Here is a 24,833-nt window from a genome sequence, read left to right as displayed (position 1 = left end):
AATGGACATAAAACAACAGGATATTCCATCTGAGAACAAGAGCACAAATTTTTAAGTGAATGTGGTCAAACACTGGAAGAGTTTGCCCAGAGATGTGGAGTCTCATCTTTGTAGACATTGAAATCCCAACTGGACCTTGTCCTGGATAGCCTGCTCTATCTCACCTTGCTTGAGCAGGTGATTTGGATTAGATGACCCTCAGAGGTCCCTTCCAAACCAAACTACTTTGTGGTTTCACAGCTCTGTATGGGATTGAGCAGACATGCAAACTGAGAAATAATTAAAGTAAAAAAGCCTTATGGTCTCATTTTGCAAGTTATAATTGGGATTTTATTCCATTTTGACAACACAAAGGTATGGATGTTACCATGATTTGTTGGGGTAGAATGCAGGGTAGCTCCTGGTTGTAACCAGTTTTACATGACCCAGTGTGTGCGTATCACAGTGGTCACAGTGACTGGAGGATGCAGACTCTCTGTTCCCTCCAGTACAGGCACACATGATGAAGTTGGTTAAAAACTGAAACAGAGGAGAATACTATGGAAAATTGAAACAGAAGTGAATGGTCTGGATTTCTGTCTCATTTCTATTAAGTTGATAAATGCCATTGGAAATAAGTTCTATTAAAATTAAATAGATGGAATGGAAGAGAAAAAACTGGTTTTCACTTACTGATAATGTGCTGGCTGAGAGGGTGAGAAGTTTCCAAGGTCATAAAATAAGCTTGGAAAGTTCTGAATCTCTGAAGACGGTGAAACCAGAATGGAAAGGCATTTGTGCCACCAGTGATGTACCTTTTCCACGTGAGAGTAAATGCAGACATGATAATGCATCAGTGAGATCCATTTGAGCCCAGCTCATGAAGTGGTTCCTATCAGTGTATGAACCTTGGCTCTATCAGATTTCAGGTGCTGCTTTCATGAATCTGCTCTTTTAAGCACTTGGGAACCCATCTCACAATGCTGCAATGCATTTTTAAAGTGTTTTGATGCCTGTAAAAAATCTGTATGTATGGTTTGAGGTAGGGGAATTTTACCTTTGGCTTTTATGTAAATAGAAGCAAGTGCAGGAATGCAAACCATCTTTTTGTTCTTCACATTTTCACTTATTAGGAAGAAAGCTGTGACTTCTGTCATTCTAAAATCTGTCAAAATTTCTCATGAAAACCTTTAACCTTCTAATCTCCCAATCTACTTCATTTCACAAAGGATACTAAGCTCGTCCAAACAGTGTATCCTTGATTCATTCCTTTTCCATTTTTAGTGAAGAAAGACTGAATCGGTCTGCTTGCAGTGTCCTTGCTCCTTTGGTGGAATTTCATCCTCTGTGCAGAATGAACACTGTCTTCTGAGGAGGGCAGCTAGACTCAGTATATTGGGGCAGCATGGAAAGGTTTCAGTATCAGGGGGCTAAGGAGTGGCTTCTGTGAGAAGCTGGCAGAAGCTTCCCCCAGGTGCGACAGGGCCAGCGTCAGATGGCTCCAAGGCAGACCCACTGCTGGCCAAGGCTGAGCCCATCAGCAGTAGTGGCAGTGCCCCTGGGATAATGCATTTAGGAAGGATAAAAAGCTGCATGTGGACCTTCAGTCAGAGAGAGGTGTGAGAATATATGAGAGGAGCTACTCTGCAGATACCAAGATCAGTGAAGAAGGAGGGACAGGAGGTGCTCCAGGTGCCAGAGCAGGGATTCCTCTGCAGCCCATAGAGAACCCCACCCTGGAGCAGGTGGATGCCTGAAGGAGGCTGTGACCTTGTGGGAAGTCCATGCTGGAATAGGCTCCGTCAAGATCTCTGGCTCCATGGGGAGAGGAGTCCATGAGGGAGCAGATTTTTAAAGTTATGACCCCACAGGTGATCCTGAAGGAGTTTATTCCTGGAGGTCTGCACCCTGTGGAAGGGACCTGCACTGGAGCAGTTCAGGAGGAACTGCAGCCCATTGGAGAAAGTTGTGGGGGACTTATGGAGGAGGGACTTCATGCTGGAGCAGGGGAAGAGTGAGAGGTGTCCTGCTCCTGAGGAGGAAGCAGTCAGTATGTGATCAGCTGACCTGTTCCCTGTTCCCTGTGCTCCTGTGGGAGGGAGGAAGTAGAGAATTTGGGAATGAAATTAAGTCCAGGAAGAAGGCAGGGGTGGAGGGAAGGTGTTTTTAGGATTTGGTTTTATTTCTCATGATCCTACTCTGTTTTGATTGGTAATCAATTCAATTCATTTCTCCAGTTCCAGTTTGTTTTGACAGTAATGATAACTGGAGATTGATCTCCCTGTTCTTATCTCAGACTGTGGACACTTTTTTTGTAACTTCTATCCCCTGTCCAGTTGAGGAGGGGATGATAAAGAAGTGATTTCAGAGGAGTGTAGAGCTTTAGCAATTGGTTTTGAGGGTTCATAAGGCTGGAAAACCCTGAAAGACAGAATTCAACATTCTCTTTTTAAACAAAATTCCTGGAGATTTTGGATCAAAAGGAATGAGAGATCTGGGTCCTTGATTAATATACAGGACATTCAGAAAACTTGTCCACCCACTGGTTTTCTTTTCTTTCTTCTTCATACATCACTTGCATAAAACCATAGGACCAGAGCTGTCTCCCATGTCTCCCTGTCTTTGTTAATATTGCTCCAATGTTTAAGTTAGCCCTTGGACTAGGGCTCCATTCACAGATATGGCAGATATTCTTCTTGGTGCTAACTTGGGCTATAATATTGCCAGAAGTCTGCTAGAGCAAAACCAAACAAATAAGCCCTCATTGTTCAAGAGCAAAAGCAGAAAATAATGTATCTTCAAATGTGTATTTCCTTCCACATAGAGTATGAGTGCAATAAAGTGCATTGGTATATTTGTCTCTTACAGCTCTAAATATTCAGTCTGAGTAAACCATTATTTGCAAAACATTAAATCCTATCTGGAGTCTACCTGCATGCTCATGTCCCCGAGTTTCTAGATTTACAAATATAACAATATTAAATGGATTCTTTTAATTCTGTCCTCAAAGTATGCAAATACTGGTTTCTAGAAGTGTCTTCATGAAATATACTGATTCTAATATAAAATATGAAAAAATGTGAAAAATGAGGAGCAGAAGATTGCTTGACTTTTGTGCTCAGTTTGAGGGCAAGCTTTCCTCATTGTCAGATCAGTGGTTCAAAGTTTGTAAGAGATATGTAATAGCTATAATTAAATGAGGGCTGTTGAAATAAGTCACAGTGAATACTATTCCTCCTGGAGAAGAGTTGCAGTTGTCAATCTGACAATTATAGACTTACTGATATTTCAGTGGAAGTTTCTGCAAAAGCTATTATCATTCAGACAAAGGGCAGCTTTGCAGTAATTCTGTGCTAGCTGTATCTTAAATAAAATAATTCAATTTTGGGAGAAGGAGAATAAAGGAGGGGGAAGCTTCAACCAAAAATAGCTAAACCATAAAATATCATAAATATATCACCATCTTTAGGTACTTCAGATGTGGGCATTATTTTATTCAGCATGCTACATACGTTACAAGCCTAAGTGTCTGAGTAAGACAAAACAGTAGAAATGTTGACTGGTCAGATAATTAGGGGCATCTATTCGAGCAGATGCAACAGCAATAGACCCATAGAGACAGACCTAATGCCAGGGGGTCAATGTTCACTATGACATTTCCAACAATCTCTAGTCTGAACCAAAGGAAAGGGGTCATTTCTCACCTCTTTGATAGCATTTCACAGCATGATCCATGTGAATATAATGAGATCTGTTAAACCTTCCACTGATATGAATGAAAACACTGTTGCATATGCAGCCTATCTTAATATTTTCATGTAATTTGGGTTTGTTCCTTGGCCATTTAAATGGGAGAACTTCCACTGACTAGTTCATATATATTGTTTAATGGAGTTGAGAATTTTCTTCCTTGTTTGTCCATGTTTGTCCATGCATTCTTTCATGTATATACTTTCAGAAGAAAAATCACATTTTCCCCCTCAATTTTTGCACCTCTTACTTTAAGGTATTTGGACTTCACCCTAATGCTGATATAACTTACCAGACCAACCTGGCTAACGAGACATTTAGTAGCATAGTGAGCATCCAGCCCAAAGACAGCAGTGCTAGAGGAGGAGAAACCCGGGAAGCAGTGGTGCAGCGTCTTGCTGATGAGATGCTAGAGAAGTTACCTCCAGATTATAACCCTCATGAGGTATGTGCTACTTTATAAAACAGATGTTTTATATATGCATGTATATATGTTTGTGTTTTATTTGTACTTCTTACATTTAACTGGCATATGTTTTAAAAAGCTCTTAAAATTATGCATAGGGGTTTATAAGTCTGTTTTGGTATATTATCTAAAATATTCCTACATCAAAAATATATTTTTCAAATGCCAGTGACCACTTAATCAGTCACCTTAAATCAGAAGATCTATTAAAAGCTTCAGAAAGTTCTTGCTTTCCTTAGTACCTTACAGAAGGAGCCTGGTGCCTCTTTCTGAAGGACTGGTGGTTCTATAGTGGTTACAGCATTCAAATTATCTACTCCCATTATGACACCACCATGATGAAGAGTGAATTTTATCACTGACCTTTTCATGCTCCAGATTTTTTTGGGTCTGAGCCATAAGAGGTATCTTTGTCAACCTTTTCTTGCATTTTTAATTAACAGTCCCATTAAATGGAAAAATCCAGCATAGAGATTCTTGCATCAGTTTATAAGTAGGTTCTGCTTAGTAAATTCAGGTTTATAAGTAGGTCCAAGTGTTTTATGAATAGTTGAAAATCCCACATTCCCATGATTTTATTCTTTACAATTCTGTTTTGCATTGATAGTGCCTCTTTTCCCCTGCTTGTAGTTCAAGCTTGTAAAATGCTCACTATGAGTTACAATTTGCTATGCATGCTTTATTTTCTTCTCTGGCAAACGTAAAATGTCCACCTAAGTAACAACTAATAGTCTTGGGCCCTGGCAATAGTTTCTACTATTAATTTCAGATTTAATATGTCTTGTATAAATAGCCACTTTTGTACTGTCATAATTCAACTTGGAACTTCTCTTTTCACTCCCCTGTGGTCAAACTACTTTCAGTCTGCAAAATTTTTTGGTGACATTTCTTGCCATCTATCTACATATTGTTATTTTTCCATCCATCCCTGCTTGCATATCTCCTTTTTGTCACCTTCTTATTGAATGATTCTTAATGATAATTTGTTATTATAGTATATATTAATATAGTGATAATATATACTTTGTAGAAGTTGAATTTGATTAAGAATAGACTCAGTTTTCTAGTTTATATATTCTTATTTAATAGTGAATAAATATTAAAAATAGAAAATAGAATTAAATCTAGTATATGTAATAATAATTCATTATTTAATAAATGTAATCATTTTCCTGTTGAATGTACAATTATCATTTACACCTTAAATTGTTCTCACTCCTCTTCCCTTGTCCTTCCAATCAGAGTAAGGCTTTTTTCTGAAACTATATTCTTCTAGTTTCATCCAGCTCCTTAATTTATTTTTCAATTTACAGTAGCAGTAAAATACTGAATGCTTGGATAGCATGTATGCTTTTGCCATATTTGTAATATGTGTATTGAGCTAAGTTTTTACAATATACTTGCTAAATCCTCCAAAGGACTATTTCTTCATTCCCTTGTTAAGCTGCCAACTTTTTTTCCTCCTGGAGAATTTGTAATACTTAGAAAACATCAATAATACTTGCTGCACTTTACATTGTAACCAGAGGGTAGTCTTAACCTCAGGTTTTACCTCTGGGAAATCTGTGCAGTACCTTTTAGTCATGTAAAATGGAGACACACTTGTTTAATCCAAATTTCACTTCAAAATGTTTTGAACAAATACTGTCTTCCTCTGTCTTCTGTTTAATCTTAGGCTCATTCACTTTCTTTCTCTCTTGGTTTATTCACTGAGGTTATGCACACAAACCACAAGTAGGAGATGCCCCCCTTTTCAGTCACTTCATCAAGTCTTAGCTTTGGAGGCCATCAATTTTGGAGCCAGGGGCTGTAGTTAAGGACAAAGCGTCTGAAGGTGTTATTTTGGACATTCTGTCCTTCACTCTTAACTTGTCTCTCTCGATTTTACTGGTGTGTTTGGGTATAATACATGCAGTTTCATGTGAATGTATTAAAAAAATCACCCCAAATTGTTTCCATTGCTCTTTCACTCACATCATCAAGCAGTATGACAAACTATTCATCAAGCAGTATGACAAACTATTATCTTTTCTCATGATATGCCAATCATACAAGGGGATTTATTTTCTTATAAGCAATCATCATTACAGTGATGCTCAGAATTAACATTTCTTTGCTTCAGTACTGTTTCTCTTACATCTTCTATGAGCTTCAAAGGAAACTTCTTTTGCTTTAATTTGCCTGAGGACGGCTGTCCTCTTATGATTCAACCAAGGAGATTTGAGTTTGTACAGAGGATGTACTGTTGGATCTACTTATTTTTTCTTCTATATTGCTTTTAGATGCATTCTGAGTTCACTAAATGTAAATACCACCTCTTCCTGAGGATATCTAGTTTTCTAAGGCCCTGTGCATCTTAATATGTGAATTACACTTCACTTTGATTAATCATACCACTCTGTTTACGTGCCTTTTCTTCAGTCTGCACTATGATGGATGACATGATACTTTTTCCACAGAAACATCCAAAAATCATGCTTTGTTTCTGTAACATGGTAGTCATTCCTTTGCTCTGACTATCTGGAAAAGATCCTCTGTTCATTTTCTAAGAATTTTTTATTGCTAATAATGTATTCTTCGGCATATCTCCTTGGCTGTCTCAGCTGCACTACAACTTCTAAAGATTTTACTTCTGTAGTGTTATAAGATTTGCCATTGTTTCTTCTGGAGCCTGATTTTTCAATATTTCTTTTTTCAGTCTCCTTAGTGAATTTACATTTGTCTCTTCCTCCACATTTTAGAACTTGTCTCATTCTCTACATCTCAGAAGTTAATTTGGTAATTACAAATCCTTTCTTTGTTGTAGGGCAATTTTCCTTTTCTGCCATTAGTGCCCAGTTCCATGTCTTATGTGTTGCTTATGTGCCAGGAGTGTGGCCACATCTACACAATAAGCAAAAAAAAAATCTATATCAAATGTGTTTCTCATCTGAATTGTCACTCCATTTTCCTGGAACCTCTAAGAAAGCATAGATATGGCTGGAATGAGCTGTAAGGAAGCTAAATTTTTAAATGCAAGTTAACATAAACTGAAAAAAACCCCAAACCCAAATGACAAAAATACCAAAATAGTAAAATAATATAATGCTAAATTACAGATAATCAAGAATTTCAGCAATCAGAGCAGAAAAGGAGGGAGAGTTTAGGTATTCTCTGAGGGAAGAAGCAACAGCATTTGGCAGAAGCTACAATACGGCAAATGAAATTATGATTGCAAATATAAGGAGTGAAATGGATTATGTAGTTACTTCCTGCAATGTCTGAGAAAAAAAAGGGAATTAGTTCAGTTGTTTGTCAGTTTAAGTCAGCATTTGGTCATTCAGGACACTGTTACATACTAATCTGTTTAATAAATCTGAAACAAACAAAACCAATATCCTAAATTGTAAGAGACTGAGGGAATGTGTCAGAAAAAGAGTTTATATGCATGCCTACTTGGAAAAGATCAATAAAAAGAAAAACATGCATTAGACCTAGTGGTTCAGCTTGGGTTTGCTTTTAGAATAATATTGTGCTCCAGTAATGCCATGACATGTTAGTCTTTGAAAACCTAGGTATAAAGATACTATCAATGGAGAAAAAGAACAAAACATTTTGGAAACAATGAAGGTAATTAAAAGCAAATTCTCTCCAGGGAAAGTGGCAGGTGCCTTTGCTACCTTTGATCAGTTCTTGTGGGTTCCTTTACAAAGTATGGAGTGAATTTGCACAGAACGAACCCCAAAAGACTGGGTTAGGGACAGATGGTACCAAAACCAATTATTTGCTGGCATTCAGAGCTCTGGATTGTATTTTCTCTTGATACATTGTGAATCCAGCAAAATTTCAGGCTGTCACAGAGAGACCTTCATTTCTCAATTATTAGCCTTTAGCAATGACTTCAGTCTCAACAACTTTCAAAACAGGGCAACTATTTTACCCCATGATATATGCTGCTGCTTTTGTTGTTGTGTTCCTGTAATGCTTCTCACCAGTCAAGTAACTTACCCAAAAGAGTAGAAACAAAACAAGTCGCCTTTGCATGCTTTCTCAGCCTGTGGCTTACACAGGTGATGGAAAAGCAAAATAAACCTTCCTCCTGACCTAACACTGTCCTCATTTTTCTCTGAGTGAGAATTCTGCTTTCATGACCCCTTTTGCCTCTGGGTCTCGCCTCACAGGTTGCAGAGAGATTAGTGCTAAAATGATTAGGTCCAGTCAGTCCATGAGTGAAGGCAGGTGCAGGAATAAATGTCAGCCTGTCACACAGAGAAGTTTACAATGAAAATGATCCTTGAATCTTGAAAAACAACTTTCTAGGGAATAGCAAGTAGCAGAGGTTTCTTTCCTTAAATATTTTTTGTAGTATTGATTTAGCTGCAATTCCTCTAAGGCTATGGCTACATTAGCAAGCACTGCATAGAAATAGGAATTTGTCTGAGGACCCTAGGCCTTCATTAGGTGTTTTGCTGGGGAATTTGCCTTGGTCTAACTCTAGTCTGGGCCTGTAGGCTGAACTCATTAGTAACTGAAGTACCTTAGAGTCCCTGAAGCACACCTTTTGGGTTAGTTTAATTTGAAGCTAAGACCTTTGCGTGCCTGGAATGTAGTTTTCACTGCAGGATTTTTGCTACCAAAAAAACCCCAAAAATAAAAAAAAATAAAAATAAGTGTCTGAACAGAAACACTGACATACAAAATTCTGTAGTGTGTCTCTGGTTTAATTATCGACACTATCAGATATAGGGGTCATATCTGATATCTTTAGAGCTTCTTCTATTTTATACATATTTTACTGTCTGCTTCCTTATGTACAACAAGGAAGAGGTGCTCAAGCCTTGAAAAGAGCTTTGGCTTTTTCATCTACAGAGTGATGGACTTCCCATTTCTGCTGACAAAGAATGTAGCAAGTAACTAAGTCTGATTGAAAATAATAGCATTTACTGAAAACCATAGGCATTCACTACTACAGTAACTTGATCAATGATCATGGCACGAGTTCAGCAGCTACTTTTCTAGTGACAGTCCTATAAAGTATGTGCTGACAATGAAACTGGTTACCTGAGGACAGCTAAGAAATATGCATAAGGGAATCTGACACAGTAGAGATATGCATTGCAAAATCATGTAGACAAAGCTATTAAGATTATTATTTTAGTAGCTCCTTTCTTAAATCACCTTGTTTTATGTTAGATGATAGCTGTTTGCATAATGAAAAGGGGATGTTCTAAGTGGGCTTTATGGAATTAGTATATTAATCTCAGAAAAGCTATTTTGGTTAATGAGTTTAGTCTTTTGAGGTTTCTTCTCTGAGAGCTGGTATCCATATCCTTATGTCAGAATGATTACAGCAGTGGATGTAAGGCATCTGATTGCTTGATAAGAAGAATTCTAATACAAAACTAGTTAATCATACTTCAGTGCTTGCATTTGAAATGGATCTTAGTAGCAAGATTTCCAAGAAATGCACTATGTTATACACAGTAAATCTCACCATGGATCAGGATTGATTTTTCTACAATAAAGTAAGAAGTATGTAATTTTTTTTTTTCAGATTTGGTATCTGTCTAAGTTTGGTGCTCCAGACTGAGTGCTGCAAGCACATCTAGGTTGGATTAGCAAATTTCTGCTTTATTGGTTGGCTCCATTATTCCAAATATTATAGATATTTTTATAGGTAAATGAAAGTAAATCAGAAGAATGTGTAAATTCTGAGAATTCACTAGTTAAATTGAACCATTATCAGCACAGTAGTATTTTAGAATCTTTATTTCATGTCCTCTTTTAGATTCATAAATATTAATATTTTGGAAAATAACCTCTTTAATAATATCTTCTGTGCAAGTTTTTTTCAAATGAGAGAATTCTTCCTTTAAATGATCCTCTAAAGCAACACATGCTTTGTAGACTAGAAGTTTAAAGTGTGTTTCTTTCTTAAAGGATAAAATGCATAGAATATATTCTGTATAATTCTTTTCTTATTAGTGGCATGCATTAGACTTCTAAGTATACTGAAAAAAAAATATATCAAATGTTTCTACTTTTTGTCAGGAAGCCAAATTGCAAATTCCTGTGAATTTTTCAGAAAGCAGAATTTTTCCATGGATTTTGTATGAAATAATCAGAATACTTCATTGTGTGGATTATCCAAAAACTTTATTGTCTCAGCTCTAGTCTTGTAATAGCTGATTTAAATATTTTTTTCTCTTTCACAGGCAGGATGCATTAACTCAGTCTGTAAAATATACTGTCACACTGCAAAGCATTAGCATAATTGGCTGACACCTCTTTCTTGGACATTCTGTCTGACAAACCCATGGGTCCTTGTGATTAAAATATGATGTATAACCTTGCTGATAGCTGTATCCCACGGAGGATAGCATAGAAAGTTGAAAAGGAGTATTTTATTTGGCTTGGAGTCGAAATTTAAGTTTTGGAAATTGCGAAAGTATTTGCATATTTATACTCAGGATTATAGCTACTCATCTGCTGTATGATATTCACCTTGTAGAAATTTGCTATTTATGGTAATAAATATTTAGAAATGTTTATTATTTGTATAAAATATATAGTATATATAATAATGTATACAATGAGATATATGAGCTGTTGGGTTTCTAGAAGTGGGGAATAACTCTCAAAAGTCTGAAAAGTCAAGGATTCTGGTACTGGGGTATAGACACCATGATTTTTGCAGGTGCCATTAAACCCTCTCATCATGGTACTACACAGTGATCTATTGATACACATGGAACATGCAGTGCATGTCTTAGGCACATTCTATACACATCATATGCAAAAGCAAGACAGGGAATGCTATTGCTGCAGTTATTATGACATGTCCTTAACCAACACAGACAACTGATTCTGTTTTGAAAATATTCTCTGTTGGATTTGAGAGAAACTGTTTTCCTTAAAAACTAAAAAGGCCAAAGGCTTCTACTTGAAAAATGGTGCACATAATGGTGTAACAGATTTCTGTGGCATCTGTATTATTTCTGGCAATCTTGCCTCTCTAGTAATGTATCCATGAGCATCTTGTCTTAAGAAAAAGTCACATGCTACTGAAAGTAGCAGCTTTTACATATCATTGTGCTTGTTAAGTGGAACTCAATTTGTTGCACTATTTCAGCTCAGCAGGGCAAGAAAAGGTGAGAAAGTTCACCCAGCACAATTTGGAAATACAAAGAAGTTATCATCAAGCAGTGCTTTTGTATAGCATGTGGGGTTTTTTATTTTAAGATCTAAGACTCAGCAGCCTAACAAGGACAGAAGGAGCTGCTGTGTCCCTTCAAAAAGAGGGAACTTTCCCATCTTAGAATGATGGAGGAGCTCATTCTGGTAAGCTAATGAGTCACAGTGTGCTAAATCTTACATTTGGCACAGGACTTGAATGGCCATCTGTTACTAAAATGTTTCTTTTCTGAAAATGTTTTTGCTTTCAAAAATTATTGCATTGAAAACAGGAGATTGGATTTTATAATCATTGCACTATTCTTTTTTTAGGTGAAAGCCCAACTTCAAAAGATGGGAGCTTTTCAGCCCATGAACATATTTCTCCGTCAAGAGATTGACCGGATGCAACTTGTTATATCCAGAGTTAGAGCTACACTGACTGATCTCAAACTGGCTATTGATGGTAAGCTGCAATATCAAAAATTGTAATTAAGGTGCAATATTTATTACTAGCAGTTGCTTAGACCATATAGCTAAATAAATCTTTCTTATTTTCCTTCCTTTCTCTCTTGTTCCCTCCCTCACACAGTTTTTCTCTTTTTCTCTCTATCATATGACCACTAATTCTAGTCCTTAAAATCTCCTGATTGCATCTCTAAGGACACTCCATCTAAATTTATTATGTATGTGTGTGCTCTAGTATTGCAGTTTGTGAGTCCCTCAGCACTACTTCACTTGTGTGGTCCTCTCTAGGATCCTACAGAGCTCAGAGGAGCTGAATTGCGTGATTAAGTCCACGGGTCATGTACCAGGAGTCATTTATGAAATTAAGCTGAGACATAATGATATAGAACAAGGTAGAAGTGTTGCTGCTAAGTCATTGAGAGACAGGGAACTCTGGAGGCAAGGTGATAAAGACTCTAATTTAAGGAGAAATTGGACATTTTTATGAAACTAGTTATACCAAATGGTATGTCTCTAAATGGAAGCTGAACTGAGTGACAGTGTCAGTCCAAAGAGAGAGAGACAGTTCTTCTTTTAGGCATCACAGGAGGCAGGAAACAGCACTCTGTATCTCTCAGAGACAGGAGTATTTGGCTGAAAGTGAGCAATGGTGAATGAAGTTAAAATAAACCAAGAGCAGAGGCAACTAGAAGCAGATGGAAAATTTGATCAGAAAAGGAGTGAGAAAAAAGAAGAGATAATGATGTTGCCATCTGCTTTTTATTTTCAATTCCTATTTTCGCTCATCTGCAAGAGTTGAAATACCCAGAAAGGAAAGTGTACTGTTGCTCAGCCAAGCTTTTTGAATTAACAAATTAAAATGAAGCAGGAATGGGTCAATTCCACTGGTAAAGCTCTCACCCAAGTCTGCTGTTCTCTAGCAGAGAGACAGAAATTGTCTGAGACAGCAAACTGTCCTCACAGGGAGCAAGTCAGAATGCCTCGGAATTAGTTCCTTCTGACATAGCTGATGGCATTACTGTAATCTGTCTTACTGGTATTCTGACAATGTCTTTCTTGAGGGGAGATTTTTTTTTAATTTGTATTTTTATTACATAAGGATCAAAAGGTGGGGTTTTTTTCTACCGTTTGTATGATGCACTAAGACAACAATACATGTTTCAGAGACCTCATGCCTATAATCTGAATCTAGGAAAGAGGTTCATAAATGTGCCTAAGGCTAATAATCTTTCATATCCTGTAATAACATATGCAAAGATCAAGCTGGAAGAAACAATTGTTCTCCCCTCCTGAGCTGAAAGTTGCCTTTTATATGTGAATAGAGACTCTTTTCAAGTAAATAAAAATTATATTTTGCATCCAAGAAAGTGTTAATCTTTCCTTGATTGTGACAGATATATTTAAATTCTCAATATGTACAATATTCTGCGGAGGGGTGGATGAGTAACATAATTTATTTGCACTTCACATTCACTTCCACAGTGGGCACAGTCCTCTGCCAGATGTTTAATCAAGTTAATGCTGTAACTTTCATGCAATTCTCTAAAACATAATTTCTTGCAGACAGGCGAGTTGAATATAGTGAAAAATTGCTCTGAAAACAAAATCGGATGTATAGTTAACAATAACAATTAATGGCTTCTGGCATGTTCATGCTATATCCAGCGCATATGGTAGACTGTTAATTAGGGGATGGAAAGAACATTTTTAGGCACTCTACCTCAGCAAAAGGGAAAACCCCAAACTGTCTCATACTAGATGCTCTTCCAAAACTAGTCAGCTGCAATCTCAGGTCATCTGAGATGCTTCATTTTCTTTACAATGAGGTAAACCGATGTGCCTGCTCAAACAGGTTCATGTACTTTTTGACATGTGCCCTGCTCATGTATCTGGCTCTGGCTTCAAGAACCTGTAAAGGCCCCAGCACCCACTTTTAGCAGACCTAAAATGTCAAATAAATTAGGTTTTAAAAAATATGTTTAAAAATATGTATTGAAAAAATTTTTTTAAAAATAGTGTGTCTTTATGTTGTGAAAGGAAGTCTGAGTATCTGATTCTGCAGTTTGGATGTGAATGGATGGACTTTGTTTTTTTGATGTTGCTCACCACTACGTTACATTACTCTCTTTCAGGGAGACCTGATGTGCAGCTGACATGAGGGATGTAGAAGGAATCTGCAGACACAGTTTTGTCCCTCTATCCAGAGGGCAGATTAAACAGTTCAGCTTTTGGGAGGGGGGAGGATGCTCAGCATGTGTCCAACATGTTTGTTGGCAAATATGCCCCAGAAGCTTGCTTCTCCACCAATAAACTTTGCTGCCCAGAGGGATACATTTTGTGGACCAAACTGTAGTAATTAGATTGTAGCTGCACTTTGTACTCTCCCTTATGTCCCAACCATTACTTCTGCTTTAATTACTTATTGATTGCCCAGAGTTTATTTCACTGTTGGCATAGTACAGAGCTTCACCATAAATCAGAACATGGCAGTGATGGTTGTCCTCTCGAGTGCCCTAAATAGAAGCCACATTCCAAACAGAGAAAACAGAGACAAGGAGAAGTAAAATATGGGATTTGCACCAAAAATGCCACATCTTAATGTGTTATCAGCAGCAGATCTTGAGCCCCTGTCAGAAAATGACCATTCTTTGTAAGCAGTACCTGAGCTGTAGAGTTCCTGTGTACTTACATCCTGCCTCTGACTGTGTAGAGGCCTCTGGCACAGAATACTAATCCCCCACTCTTTATTGTAAACTGCATACTTCAAATCCCCTCTCCCACTGGTGAAGATAGTGTCTCTAAAGGCAACAAAATCTAATGGCCCATTCAACTATTCCTAGCCTTTTGGAGTTTGTTGGAGTTTGTTTGAATGTGGCTTGTCTGTGAGATTTTTGTGGAGTTGTCTTTATTTCTCCATGCACTGAATAAGAGTGGAAAGCATTTTGATGTCTTCTCTTGGTGAAGAAAGTGAGAAGAGACATTCTGTGGGAGTGTTTTCCATGAATGAAGTGGAGCATACTTGTAGTAGCACTGAAAGTGGGTAAGGAATCCTTGGCAATGGAAATAAGCACAGCTTTTAGTTTGATTTTAATCCTTATTCTTTTAAACCCACTTAACATTGTCTTTAAGCACTTCTTGTGAAAGAAAAAAGTGCTTAACTCATTTACTTATATCTAAGTTCTACTTTGGTCATAAAACTGCATCTACTTGGTTCTGGTTTCTAGTACCATACCACTTTGTGTTATCAAACTAATCCTTAGGAATTGCCTAAACTGCCTGCTTCATGGACGAGTAAAGAGAAACCTTGGATTTTTATTTTCATGTCATATATGTGCCACATGACCACAGAACTCCCACTGCTATTTGTACAGTATTTGCAGTGTTAGGAGAGAGAAGTCCTTTCCTGAAACACATTTCCTGAAAATACAGCAGTTCTGTGGCAAAATAGTTCTATACATGTTACAGGAGTCATGTAGGATTTTTATGTCATCTACACAAGCTTGTGTGTGAAGCCCAAGGTAAAGATTCACTACTTTTTTCCAACTCAGAATACTATAAAGTGAAAGTAGCATTTCTATCATGATGCTGCAAGCAATTTTTGTTCATTGTATGTAGCACCTATAAGAGGGATATAAATGAAGTCCAAAAGAGTCAAAAGAGATAGCTGGTAATTTATTTGAACCTATATGGTGAAAAAGTGAAGCTCAGGAAACTAGTCTTGCCAGAGTGCACAGGAAAGGTAATTTCCCATGAATGAAAGAATTGTGGACTCATTCCCCCTCTCTGGCTAAGTTCTATTTTGACTCATAATGGTATAAGACTGCTAACACTAATACAGGTTTAGTTTGGCTTGCTGGCAATAGAATTGTGGACTGAAAGATCTTGGAAAGAAAGATCTTACCTTACTAAGTTCTACTGTGTCTATGTGTCTGTGTGTGTGGCTTGTAGGGATTCACCACTTTTGGATGAGGATTTTATTAGAAAAAGATTAAGAGCGCTCAGTAAGGACTCTAATGGAATGTGACAGTGGGGAGATCATTGGAGGAACAAAGGGGATGAGTCTGGTGTATTTTATGCTGTAGTTACTCTTGGCTCAGCAGCTCTCATCCATCCTGATAAGAATGCCATAATGCCTCCTGTTGTCTTTCACACTGTGCTACATAATTTCTGAACTTCTTAATAGGTATTACATATGCTTGCTGTGATACTGGCCAGGACAACTGTTTAGAAACATACATTGCATATTAAGGACAAACTACAGAATAAAGTTTATCTGCCTGTTGTATTGCTCTAGCTCAGGGTAGTGATTTGTATAACTTTTTTTGTAGAGTTGTGTGTGGATTTTCATCTTTAAATTAGTGCTTTAAACTTTTTATTTTCAGTCTTTTGATGGAAAGGACTTTTCGGCCAAAAGCATTTAGTACTGGAGATAGTAAATTTTCATAACAATTTGCGAGATTACTTTCAAATTGCCATCTTTTTGACTGAAGGATTTAGCTATTGAAGAGAATCTAGGATTTTGGTGCTCTTCTGTATGAAAAATTGCATGCTACTCAAGATTCTTAGTGCCTCTCATCTCTCCCGACTTGAAGAATTAAATCAGAGGATTCTGCACCAGTAAAGAAAGGTGGGAAACAAAGAGAAAACAGAGCAGGAGCAAAGGTTAGATGCAGGTGGAGAGAATATCAGTCTACAAGTAAAACAGGGAAAGAGTGTTGGGCATTGCAGGTCTTGGCTGCCTGTTTTCCTGTTCTACAGCTGGAGCAAAAGAACAGTGACAAAATGTTGAGGGGCCTTGGGATTAAAACAGTGTGGTGGAGTTAAGTGAGCTTTCTGAGAACTTCCTGGGAATTACCTCCAAATGCTTAAATGTCCAAGTACTGCAGGTGAAGAAAGAAGAAAATACCCAAAAAACTGCTTGAAGCAAAGAAGTCGAGCTCTATCAGCACAGCAGTGGTGGCCACAGAGGTGGCAGAACCATACGAAGACTTTTATACCTTGTGCCTTTGTGCCTTTGTGCCTTTGGGTGAAATAATTAAAAAAGCTTTGGAGAAAACACTGGCAAGTGTTAGCTGTTGCTGTAAGGCAGAAAGAGAGGAAATCTAAAACTTAGAAAGTTATAAAGAAGTTGGTATTTTCTTTTCTACTCGTTCAGCAAATAAGAGGGACTTGGAGGTTGGTGGTGGAGCAAGGTGTGGCTGCTTCAAGAGCAAAGGGGGTTGTCTGGGAGGTAAACTTGAGTGGGGATTAAATGCTGGAAAGGTCAGCTTCTGGGATTGCAACTGGGACAGTCAATAATGGATTGATGCTTTCACTGAGCTTTTTTCTCTATGTATGTTCAGGCTAGCTTAACAGACGCAGTGTCTAGCAAGTATTGTCCTCCAGGGCTAGTCTCCAATTTCGTTATAATGATATCAGCTATTGGCAAACTGTACTTGATGGAGAAAGGCATTTTTCTCATCTCATTTATATCCTACATAATTATTCTTGTTATTTTTGATTTACATCTGTGCCTGTGGGAAGAGAATCAGTCAGTGGACCAAGGCTTTTTTTGGTTTGTGCTGGAATTTAAGATCCTTCCTTTGTTCCTAACTTTAGCTACTCATTTAAATGAGCTATGTAAGTTTCCTAGTCCAGATAGAGACTTTCATAAATGTGAAATTTGAAATAGATCCAAATGTCTGAAATTCCACAGTTTTCAATTTGTGGAAGGTATGGTAGTGAAAAGGGTTAACTCCAAGAAATAATACAAGCTGCTGATTTAGTCTATTCAAAGCATTATATCTATTGAATGAATCATCCTAAAACCAGATCTTGTTAAAAGAACAAACTATTTACTTTAATTATCAATAAAAACCAGTTATCCTCAGAGCTGAGAAGCTTTTTTTGGGCTATTCCCCACTCAGCAGTCAGATAGATTTAGATGTGGTTTGGAAGGGAGATGGTATAAATGTGGGGCTGTCAAAAAGGGGAATCCTCATTTTCAGACTAAACACTATGGCTAGAGTAGATATTATTTTTGAAGAATGGAAATGCCCTGTTTTCTTTAACTGACTTGAACCTTCATCAGTCATTTTCATATGAGCTTTATTCCATTCAAGAAAGGGAATACCATGGAGTAGCCCCAAAAATAACCAAGTTATAAACAGTTGGCCTCTCTGATTCATAGAACATTCGACCCTGTCATGTTAAGTTCATAGGACGTTTAGTCTCTTCATATAGAACAGTGCTCTGAGGTTCTCAGAAGTTAAATATGAGAAGGCTATGGCATTGTACTACTCATTCAATTTATCAAGATAAATTATCAAGATAAATTTCTAACACCCTTATCACTTTTCTCCAGAAAGATGGCATGATTTTTCTCCTATGGTACAAAATTTTTTTCTGAAAATTATTTTATTTTGTTAATTATTTTTATTTTTATCAGAGTATTTTGGCTGCAGGAATGCATCCCAACACCCACAGATGTCATTTAGTGCTGAAATTCAAGCACTGTATACCTACTGCCAGAGATGACACCCACTCACTAGGAATATTTATGCAGATATATGGGCATGGCCTGAGCTGTGAACATACCTCATCCTCAAGAACACTCTGGCTTAACATTCTCAACAGCTGCTCTGAGTCATAGCAGGCAGATATCCTAAGGGATTTCACAATGCTTCGGGGCAGGGACTGGTTGTATCTCTGTATTTGAAAAGCTCCAGCCTGTCCAGAAGAATAGAGAAAGAAAGGAGAAAGTTGAATGTATCAGACTGAAAACAAGGAATAACCAGAGATTAAAGAGTTCTTTCTTTCTCTTTTCTCCTTCTTTCTCAATGGTTGTGATCCCCAGGGCTAAACCAGGATGCTGCACTCTTGTTTTGTGCCCTCAGTACAGTTGCTCTGAAGTTGAAACCAACATGCATTGCAAAGCTTTTCCCCCCACTTTTTCTGTCTCTGAAAGGTGAATAAAGTGTATGGTGTAATACTACATTTTTATAAGCAAAGTGGAGAAGACATGGAGTAGCTTCTTTCTTAAATGTTGATTCTCTTGGTTATATATATTAGAGAAGATTAATACCCAAAGAGAAGGTTTATTAACTGTTTGTAGAAGTCTCTTAGCTATCCAAGAATGTGATTCTGAGCCTGACTATGAAGCAATTGCAGAGAATGTAGGATAGTTAGTATGTTTTAGTATTTAAAGTTTTGTAAAGGTTAATGGTTTTCTGAAGGATTTTGTTGCACAGAAAGAGGTGCATATAAATGGAAACAGATTATGCTAGAAGAAATCAAGGCCTATTTGCCATTTATATATTATAGAAAGCACTAGATTTTCACACACTGCTATAGGAGTGTTTAGGTTGTAATGCTCTATTCTTCAAAATTAAGCTGGTGTTTGGTTTCTGGATACTCTTTTCCTTCCTCTCAACTGAAGCCCTGTAAACCTCAGTGGAAGGAAGGGATTTGAAATGCTTTGTTTTAACAGGTCACATTTTCTTATGGATGTGTTTGCATGGACCACTGCAGTTTTTGTTTGCAGTCATCCAGACCACTTCCCTTTTTTTAACATGTTCTGTGGTAGAAGCCTCTTAATTCTGTTTGGTACCTCATGCTGCCCTTGTGGCAATTACAGCAGCTGAGTGTGTAATGATATATTGAACTTTGGTTTTATATGAATATTTAATCAGAGTTGGAGTACCAGACCAGTTTCTATAAGAGAATAATAGAATCAGATTCTGGAACAGAGAAGTCATCCTGAGGCATGGCCGTATGCCGGATCTCAGTACCATTGAGGGTACATAAGGTGTAGGAGCTTCTAGCACACAGAATGGTGAGTGTCACTGAAAAATCACTATCTTAGTAAATGCCAACATTTCAGTGGAGAGAACAGCACTATGTATGGAATACATGAGTATGCACTGCAAAAAAAACCCAAAAATCTGGCCTCTAGCTTTATTCTACCTAGTGCCTTCCCACTGAGAATCTTGATAATGAAAATGTACAAAGTTATCATTAATAATAGTGAATTTCATGAATATAATCACTGCCAGTACATGCTTAGGATATAGATGAGTTATACAGTGTATCTCTATCATTGATCATGCATGTAGGATCTATTAACATTTATTAAAAAGTTTTCAATGATTAATCACATTTCAGACACACTGTGAATATAATGAATATAAATAATGTGCATGAGAGAGAAGAAGTTGTTGAAGAAACATATCTTTCTTTCTGATCAAAACAACACAAGAAATATCATTTATCTTATCTCCTTTAGCTTTGAATCAAGTCTTATAATTTGGAACAAATTAACTGGGAACTGATAAGACTGCAGTGCTACAGGTGTGCAATTAAGGCACAACAAAAGAGGGTTTATTAGACTTGGAATGTCATTTGGAAGTTTTAATTGCCTTTGCAAGCTAGGGAAAAGTTAATTCTGAATGTTTTACTTATCTTCCAGGAACCATAATTATGTCAGAAGAATTGCAAGATGCTTTAGATAATATTTACGACGCTAGAATTCCAAAACTGTGGTTTAGAATTTCCTGGGAGTCAACTACTTTAGGATTTTGGTTTACTGAACTTCTTGAGCGAAACCAGCAGTTCAGCAGCTGGCTGCAGGATGGCCGTCCAAACCAGTTCTGGATGACAGGATTCTTTAATCCACAGGTAAAATTGCCACGTTGACCTTTATAACTTCTGAATAACAGTTAAATTAGACCTTGGGAAAACTTCAAGTTGACTTAATATGGGCTATATGAAGTATAATCTATACTAATATTTTAGCACAAATATAGGATAAAACATCTTCAGTATGTACTGAAGAGATTTTTTACTAGTATAAAATAATGCTTCTGAAATAATGAAATACATCTTTTGGCTGCTTTAATTATAGTGAGGAAATTGGGTAAGTACATGCTTTCACATTTCAAATTAATCTTCCTTTTTTTACGTCTTCTGTTATTACAGTAATCTGTTTTTTATTTATTGCATGAAAATCCCTCTGAGTACAAAACAAGATAAGTTCAAGAACTTTGACCAAGGAAGAAGAAATTTGGACTTGGTTCTCAATCCTTGCAAATCAGTTCTTTGAAATGGAAGGTTTGTTATTCATACCACCCCAGATTTGTGCCAGACATGGTCTGCAGAGACATATAAAAAATACAGCCTCTTGTCTGCACCATCTAAAATAAAAACTTGGCATGAAAAGAAAGACAAAAAAGGAAACAGCTGAGAGCGGAGTTAAAAGAAGTAAAGTGTACATACCTAAATGATGTGTAGTTTCTTTGCAAAGCTATCCACATTCATTAAAGCTTTTTATGATTCACAGATGTTTGTGGGAAGTGTGAGTTGTGGAAATGAGTCATTGTGAGAGCATCCAGCCAACAGGTTTCTATGAAGCCTTAGGAAAGAGCTATTTTAAAGATCTATTTTAATCTCAGTACTTGTTAGCAATGCAAAAGCTAGCTTAAACAGCTGCCTAGAACAGAGAAAGCAACAGTGGCAGATATTCTCTAGGTCTACTGCTGGGAAATATCCACCTATCATCTGTCCTGTGTGTGTCAGCTGTCTGCCCCTACAACTTTATAGCACGGAAAGGGGCTCACAGAACCCCTGAGTAAAGGGTTCTCAAGTATAAGGAGAGGAATGGGAGTTCTAATAAAATGATTATTCTCCTACACTTGGTTTGCTAACAACACACTGATAGCAGCATTTTAAAATACTTCACAGTAACTTTTGCAATGAGCAGGCTGTATGAAACCCATGCAGGCTTTTGGCTTTGTTGGTGTTTGCTTTTGCACTACAGATGAGCAAGAGCTGATGGAGATTTTGTACTGGATGTTTCAGCTGGCTTTTTTGTGCTCTGGGGTTATGTCAGTTCTGAAATTTTGCCAGCCCAAACTGGGCATCCTACATTTTTTTGGAACAAATAGCTGGATTTCTGAAAAGAGCTGCCAAATAATCAGTGTAAATGTCCCCAAACAAATTGTGATTTAATAGACCATAGTAAATGAGAAAGCCTCTAGAAATACAAAAATTACACACTTCATAACCCCTAGTTCTTAAAGTCCCTAAATACATTGTGTGCAGAGATTAAAAAATTTATTTGTGCTGACAATCACCAGCTTAAGAATCAGATGGTTATTGTTATAGCCACCATTTTCTGTAACCTAGGCTGTAGGAGTGGCTCATTCTAAAAGCAATTCACCTGAACAAAGACTAATTTTCTATTTAATTAAACATTATTTTGTTAAAAGTCATACTGCTATGTTTAAAATCAGTATTTCATGTATTAAGAAAATTGACTTTTGTCTTCTCAAACAAGCTGAGGTGATGAGGTGTTAGTGCTGCAGTTCTAATGGCTTGTTTGTAATACCTGAGAATTCAGAAAAATCCTTTCATTTGTGAGATGAAATGCTGCTCCTAAGTCATTTGCCTACTTGCATATATCTCACTGTTTGCTTCACAGTCAATGGATAAGTGCCACGGATAGCACAAAGCAATAAAGTAGATTTATAGCACTGGGAAAACGAGGCATTCTGGCAATAAAAAATAATATAGCACCAGAATCTGCCTTCTCTTGGACTGTTTATACACTAGGATAAATTCAGTCATTTTACAGAAGTTAATCTTTATTTTTAGGGATACAAATGAGGGCTGGCTCAGAGTTCTATGTGAAAGAAACATGATTCCCCATGGGTGTCTGCATTGGGCCAAGATAGCTGGGGTGAACAAAACATGAAATGCCATGTATTTTCTTCCCTCCTGGAAGTTAATCTGATGTTACTGGATTTTTTAATCAAAAACTTGACATTACACGTTTCTCATTTCTACCTCTCAATTTTCATTCAGTGGCTGTCACTATTCTATTGTTTCCTTGTTTGCATCTCTTTATCCAGTTCCTGTCACTTGTCCTATATAGAGATTTTAAGCACTGTAGGGAAAAGCTATTCCTGGTTGTGTAGTACTCAGCATAATGAACCCTCAACCTACTTCTGCGACCCTCAAATGCCAAAGTAATGTGAATACCAATCAGAATATGAAGTACAATGCCTCTATTCTTCAGTGTGCACTTAGTTCTAGCAAACCTGCCATTACCTGCTCAGTATCTGCAAAGTGGCAAACAAGGAACCTCCAAAGTAAGGTAAAGGAGAGAATATGATTCTGAGAACAATAGACTGAACTGATTTTCATATATTTCGTCATAGCTTCCATGTGTGCCTGCTTTTCCCTCACTAGAAGGTCCAGAGTTAGTTCTCATGAGTTGTTGAAAGGCAAAGGGGCAAAGCTTTAGCAGTTTTCGGTGAGTTGGACAGGCAGGAATTCAGGAAAAGTCAAACACACAGATACGAGAAAAATACCAAAACCATAACCAATCAACCAACCAAAACCAATCAAACCAAAAGCAAAAAAAAAGACAGGATTACCAGAAATTGAAACAAATGACATGGCATGTCCCTGACAGAGGATTTTGGGTGAGCTAAAGCCTCAGCTGTACCATGGCACCTCAAACCACTTGAGTCTGTCTTGCTCTTTGTTGTGCCATTCGCCCACTCTGGGGCACCCAGCTGTGCCTCCAGCTCACAGCTGCAGTCTTCAAACACTGTCTAGGATTCATTCAAATGAGCAGATAAGCATGAAAAGTCCCACTGCAGAAAGTGTATAGGTCCTGCCATCTCTGTAGGAATAATCTGCTATCTAAACCTTATCCCTAAAGACAACTCACAGCTTGGAGCTTACTTTTATTCCAATGTTTCCATGGTGCCTTTGAACTGATTCCCTTAATACAGTCATGGCTCTGTCCTCTTCAGGCTCTTCTTTCTTTAATATTTCAGTTTATCTGGGATCCAGTAGCCCTCTGGGGCCTTATGGCAGTGAACACTTCATGTATTTTAAACTATTGGTTCTAGCATATTTCTACAAATTAAAATTCCACAAATTACTGCAATGATTCTGCTTTCATTTAATGGCATTTCTGATAGAAGAACTTGGCCTTTAATCCTGTCTCCCTCAGCTATACACTGGAGATCTCAACTACTTCAAACGCAATTACCATTATCTGTGCTATCACAAAACCTCTTTAAAACACTTGTCCTGGGGTCTCTGGCATTATGTTAATGAGAAACAACCAGTGTAAGTTAACAGAAACATCTGAGTTCGTGAAAGTCATCTCATAGTCTCATAACTTAAAGGGTATTGCGTGGCTGCCAAGTGCCTGGAGCACTCCAGTCCTATCAGCCAGAGACTGGCCCCTGCATAGGCAATTTTCTGGTTTTCCCACATCTGACTTCTTTCCACTCACTTGGCCCTAATGGTAGCTCAACAGAGCATCTCACTCTGTGAATATGGAAGAGAAACAAAAAAACTTTTTTGATTCCCTCATTCAATTCCCTCATTCTCATCCTGATTTCTTCCTAGTTGTGCTGTTGGCTCACTGATCCCTGCCTTTGTGTGTTCCTCATGTGGATCTCTCTCCCCTCTTCTCTGTCTCCAGATGCTTTAGTTCCCTGTTCTGAAATATGTCAGGAAACTTACTCTTTCCTAGGTGTCCCTTTCATTGCTCTTGCATATTCAATTTTGTGTTTTACTGTTCACCTCCTCACTACACAAATGGGCTTCCACAAGGTAAAATAACATGTACATCTGCAGCATGACCACTGGAACAGCAAAGGAGTCTGCCCTCCCATCTCTAAGGACTAAGGCTCTTCCCATGAACTGAACTTTCCTTTCCCATGGACAGCTGTATCCAGGAAGCTAACCAGCATCTTCAGCCTGGCTTGTCTTTTGATAGCTTATACCAATGTCATGAGACTGTAGCTCTCTAGAACAGAGAGTTAGTTTGAGTCTGTGCTGCTGGAGTGCTCTGGGTTTAACTTGCTGTTGTCTAAAACACTATGTTATTGTAGTATATAAAGACTAAGTGTCAGAGGCATTTCAGTATTCAATGGCATTATTCCAGCTGGTACTTCCTTTGTGTTCTGTAAAATGCTTGTTTGTTGACTGAAAAGCATTCCTTGCAAAAGAAAAGATG

The 24,833-nt window shown here is 37.6% G+C and overlaps 1 protein-coding gene across 1 annotated transcript in view; it reads left to right on the top strand.

Moving 5' to 3' along the window:
- LOC306799897 (dynein axonemal heavy chain 5-like) overlaps positions 1-24,833 on the top strand; it is a 144,296-nt gene that overhangs the window by 114,476 nt on the left and 4,987 nt on the right. The window contains exons 69-71 of the mRNA XM_079301529.1: positions 3,986-4,174; positions 11,681-11,813; positions 20,262-20,470. Coding sequence (XP_079157655.1) covers positions 3,986-4,174; positions 11,681-11,813; positions 20,262-20,470 — 531 coding nt within the window. The remainder of the gene's footprint in view (positions 1-3,985; positions 4,175-11,680; positions 11,814-20,261; positions 20,471-24,833) is intronic.

The sequence above is a fragment of the Erithacus rubecula genome (genome assembly GCF_903797595.1).
Source record: "Erithacus rubecula genome assembly, chromosome: 3".
NCBI lineage: Eukaryota > Metazoa > Chordata > Aves > Passeriformes > Muscicapidae > Erithacus > Erithacus rubecula.
The sequence above is the reverse complement of the archived record's forward strand: the minus strand, read 5'-3'. Positions and strand labels throughout refer to the sequence as shown.